The sequence below is a fragment of the Anneissia japonica genome, unplaced genomic scaffold (assembly GCF_011630105.1).
Source record: "Anneissia japonica isolate Jap-2015-1 unplaced genomic scaffold, ASM1163010v1 scaffold288209_len40364_cov108, whole genome shotgun sequence".
Classification (NCBI taxonomy): domain Eukaryota; kingdom Metazoa; phylum Echinodermata; class Crinoidea; order Comatulida; family Comatulidae; genus Anneissia; species Anneissia japonica.
Genome location: NW_022745351.1, coordinates 4,555 through 9,314, shown reverse-complemented (window position 1 = coordinate 9,314; position 4,760 = coordinate 4,555). Strand labels below are relative to the sequence as shown.

At 34.3% G+C, this 4,760-nt stretch overlaps 1 protein-coding gene across 1 annotated transcript in view; it reads left to right on the top strand.

Moving 5' to 3' along the window:
- LOC117119941 overlaps nt 1-4,462 on the top strand; it is a 32,327-nt gene extending 27,865 nt beyond the window's left edge. The window contains exons 16-20 of the mRNA XM_033264919.1: nt 183-272; nt 2,112-2,162; nt 2,329-2,379; nt 2,474-2,803; nt 3,500-4,462. Of these exons, the coding sequence (XP_033120810.1) occupies nt 183-272; nt 2,112-2,162; nt 2,329-2,379; nt 2,474-2,803; nt 3,500-3,786 (809 nt within the window). The 3' untranslated portion in view covers nt 3,787-4,462. The remainder of the gene's footprint in view (nt 1-182; nt 273-2,111; nt 2,163-2,328; nt 2,380-2,473; nt 2,804-3,499) is intronic.
- The last annotated feature ends 298 nt before the right edge of the window (nt 4,463-4,760 follow it).

The following is a 4,760-nucleotide window of genomic DNA, read 5'->3' as shown; positions in this document are numbered from 1 at the left end:
AGTAATACTGTACTAGAGCCCATTTGCCTGAATACTGAATTATATGCCCAAAGCAGACCATATATGGTGGACCATGTTTTTCTTTTATGCTTGTGTTAAAAAATTGAATTTCATTGACCTTGCCCTTTGACATTTTCTTCATCTAATGATGATGATTTAATCGTTTTTTATTTTTTTTATAGAGTGGACTGGCAAAAAGTGGTCAAGCCGGTTGCGAAAACGCACCCAATGTGGCAATCAAAATTTAGCTGCAACAAAAAGTAAAAAAATCTGTAAGTATATAAATAAAAAGAACATTTTTTTATTTTTTTTTTTATTTTTCTCTTTTTATTTTTAAATTTGGAGTTTAAATTAAGTGTTTGTGTGCCCTGCACTTGAAGTTCTGAGTTGCCACGATTGCATTATTCCCCATTACACTATCTAGAATAGAGTTCCAATTTGGACCGAAGAGTGGATGAAGCTCCTGTCTAGCGTCCTAGATTTAGAGTTTGGCAGGCAAAGGGCATGACTGGGCATTGCTCTACTTTTACGCTGCGAACGGCATGTTTCATTGTATCTTTTTGAATATTATGTACCATTCCCATAAGTTTTATGATGATCCATCCTTAGTTTTTGCCTAATTTTGCAGACAGCAGAGAATACATAATAATAATATTTATTTGGCAAAAAGCATATAGGAGAAAAACATCATGCATAGCCCGGATAGGGAATGGGCAAAAGCCTGAACAATATTTGCTCCCTATCCTTCATATAAAATGAAATACACAAAAACAATCAGAACTAAATACACAGAAACTAATCAGAAACATAAAATGAAATAAAATGCTTAATTAAATTATTCTTAAAACAGGAAACATTAACAGAGTTTTGAAGTAGAGGAGGACGAAGAAAGTGGCGGAGAAAACAAATGTAGTTGGCAATAATACCCTTAATTACTTACACAGTACTACTATTAAATAGTAACTATACAAGTTCAAGTTGACTTTAAGCAGCATTAGTGCATTATTTAATTCCTGCCCACATAAATAGCATGATTTAAAGTTACTTTGGAGGTGTTAACATTAGATTTAGCACTGCAAGATTTACAAAGAATTGACAGAACTTTAAAAAGGGGGTTGTTACAGGCTGCACAGTCTTCCCGATACTTTTCTTTATGGGGATGAATCTAATTATTTTAGGTGCTAGAAAGAAATTAAAGGGTCCAAAGATGGACTTAGGAATTTGCCAACCATTGATCAGTATTTTTATGGAAGACTGAAATTTACCAGCTATCGTTGTGGAAATGGACATGCATAGCACCTTACACAATTAAAAATCGTCTCAAAGCACTTACAGACTATTAAATAGAGAAGAGAAACTAACACATGAACTATCCTGAAACTATTCAGTAACAACTGCTTTAATATTAACATTTCATTATAATATTTCTCCAAAATATTTTTTGAAGATTTACATGACATTTAAAAGTGTAAAAAAATTAAACTTTCGGTACACTGTGAGAAAATATACTGTGTGTAAAAATGAAGAATATAATTTAAATATTACTTGAAGATTTGCATGACAAGTAAAAGTAATTAATTTTAAATTTAGCTTTAGGTAAATCAAGTGTAAAATATGTTTTTTAAGAAAAAAAATGCTACTTGATTGTCTCGAAATTTCAATGAGATTGCACAGAATGTAAGCAGGAAAAATGAAGACCCTCAAGTTGCTCCCAGCTTTAGTGATGTAGATCATCTTATGTTATTGTTAATGTTAAACCACTTTAAAATTTAAGGTTGAATGTCATTTAGTATTAAAACGATAATAAAACTGTATAATTTGGTCCTAATCCTAACATTCGTAGATACTATATTTGATCTGTTAATAATAATAATATTGGTTACAGCTCCTTCAGTGGAAACAGCAGGTGTCAGCAATATAGAGACAGTGCAACCAGTTTGGTGTTTTTCTTTTAAAATATAGTTACTTTATTGTTAATTTTAATGCACTTTTAAAAATCAGTGCTTGAGTTTCAATTAGTATTAAAAAACATAAAAAAACTGTACAATTTGGTCCTAATCCTAACGTTCTTGGATACTATATCTGATCTGTTGTTAATTTACTGGTTACAGGTCCTTCAATGGAAACCGCTGATGTCAGCAATACAGAGACAGTGCAACCAGGTTGGGGTTTTACTTTCAAAATATTTTTTTTTATTAATTATAATCTACTCTAAAAACTAGTGATTTGTGTCATTTAGTATTAAAACAATATTAAAACTATAATTTGGTTTAAATTCTAACATTATTGGATACTGTATTTGATCTGTTATTAATTTATTGGTTACAGGTCCAGCAATGGATACCACAGATGTCAGCAATGCAGAGACAGCGCAACAAGGTTGGTGTTACAGGCACTGTTTTAGACATTATTATCAATGAACCTGTTTTTTATTATTTTTATTTTACTAGGCCTACTCTTACCTTTACTTCAGATGGGAATCTAGGTTATGTGGAAGATAAGCACCTTTATCTTATCGCTAAAGACTTGGGACTGGCAGGGAAACAACTGGGTGTCAGGCTGGGTCTCAGTTGGAACAAGATCCAACAAATCTGGAGTGATAACAGACGATTGTCAATGCAATGCATAGTGGATATGCTGACAGAATGGAGGAAACAACAGAACTACGAGACAAATCAAGTTGAGATAATGTGCAGAGCTTTGAAGGAACAAAGACTCACAGAGCTTGCTAACAAAGTCTTTGGCTCACAGTCAGAGGTTCAATCATCCCATGTAAGATCCAGTAGAGATCATGAACACGATGGTCAGTACTTCATGTTTTTTAGCTTTAATTAGATACCTTCCAGCATATCCTAAAAGGCCAGCTAATATTCAGGGCCCTCTTTAGTAAACGAAATAACATGATTTTTTTTTTTACAGCGAAATCTCTTTATGAGTTTTGGGAGTGCAGTTGTTTTTAGTCATGAGATTTAAAGTCACAGGAATAGAACCCGGGACCCTGGAATTAAAAACCAAGCATCTACCACTAAGCTCCATTATTGCTGCTCAGAAATGATCATATGATGATGATGATGGTTTATGTACTCCGATGCTAACCGGAGTACATAAACACAGATCTCCGGTTGGCGGTAATGGTGTAACCCCATACTTCGGTTTGGGTGCTAGCTTGGTGTTTATTGTTTTTATTTTATTTTTTTTTTTCCGGCTTTTTTCTTTGGTTCTTGACTTCAATATTGTCTAGCGCATAGAGACCTCGTTTATTTGCGCTATATTATTATTATTATGGTGATGGTGATGATGGGGATGATGGTGATGGTGTTGTTGGGGGTGATGGTGAGGGGGGTGATAATGATAGAAATGGTGACAATAGAAATGATGCTAACAGACAGCGGTGAACTATAGATGACCTCCTTTGGTGGAGGTGAAAACAAATATAGTTGTCAATACCTCTAATACTACTTATTCCATACTATTATTCTTTTCTTTTATTCTATCGCAGGTTGCTTGGCTGATACTGATTTTCAGTTCATTGCTGAAAGACTTGATGATGATGATTGGAAAGATTTGGGCATCTACCTTAATATAAAGCGCTCTGAAATACAACGAATTAAAACCGACTTTTCACCACCAACGGTAGACGCCTGCATGGACATGTTGGTAAAGTGGCGAGAAAGGCAGGAAGCTAAAGTAAATCATCTTGCAAAGATTATTGATGCATTAACCAATCTTGAAAGAGAAGATGTCATTGAAGAACTTAAACTTTATTACCAGGAAAAATATAACTAAAATCAGTGCCACAGAAAGCGGCCCTGGTTCCGAGGAACCCAAAAGCGGGGTTGGAACATCCAGTAAAAGGTCCAGGAGCAGAGCCCATGGTTAGGGGCCAGTCCAAAAGTTCCAATGTTTCATGTACTTAAATGCCTATTTCAAACTATTACAGACATAATAACAGAGAGAAAATATTATGTCAACATCTTGAGAAAATATATTTTGAAAATAGACAGAAATAGACATTCATGCAATTTTATCCAGAGGTGCTTTCATTTAAATATTTGTGGGTTTCTTTGAAACAGAATGTTTATCAGCACTTTTGTATAATAATCAAATTTTATGACATTATCCCTGATTATATGCTTTCATTAGGGCTGTTGCGCATCTTTGACATTCCGATACAATTTTCTGTGGCCTTACAGTTCACAGAGTTGGGCACAGGTTTTATTATTAGACATTTGAGTAGCTCAGGTTTGTTCTATCGATAAAAAGTGCATTGTCATGCCAAAGGCAAGAAAATGTAGGATGGCCAAGAATATTTTGAGGACACATGCTTTGGAGAGCAAAATAACATTGCATCATGACCATATGTAGACATATCATGACTATATATGGATACATCATGACTATATATGGACACATCATGACTATATATGGGCACATCATGACTATATATGGACATATGACTTTATATGGACATTACAGTTTTTTGTCAAAGAAAATTTGATAGTGGTGGACAGTGGTTTTCATAAATTCGCTACATCGTTTTCCTTGCGATGGTTGTGCTGCGTAGCTGTCCCCAACACAATCAGGAAGGCCTCATGATTTGACCGACCAATCAGCATTGCCAAAATTTGCCGGCGATCATGTGTACATATGTAATATTTTTTAATTTCTTTAGTTTAATTTTCAACTCAAAATTGTATTTTCCTTCTAGTAAGTTTTTGGTTGATTGACTGTGCACTTTCTTGTGTGTTGCCACTGATGTT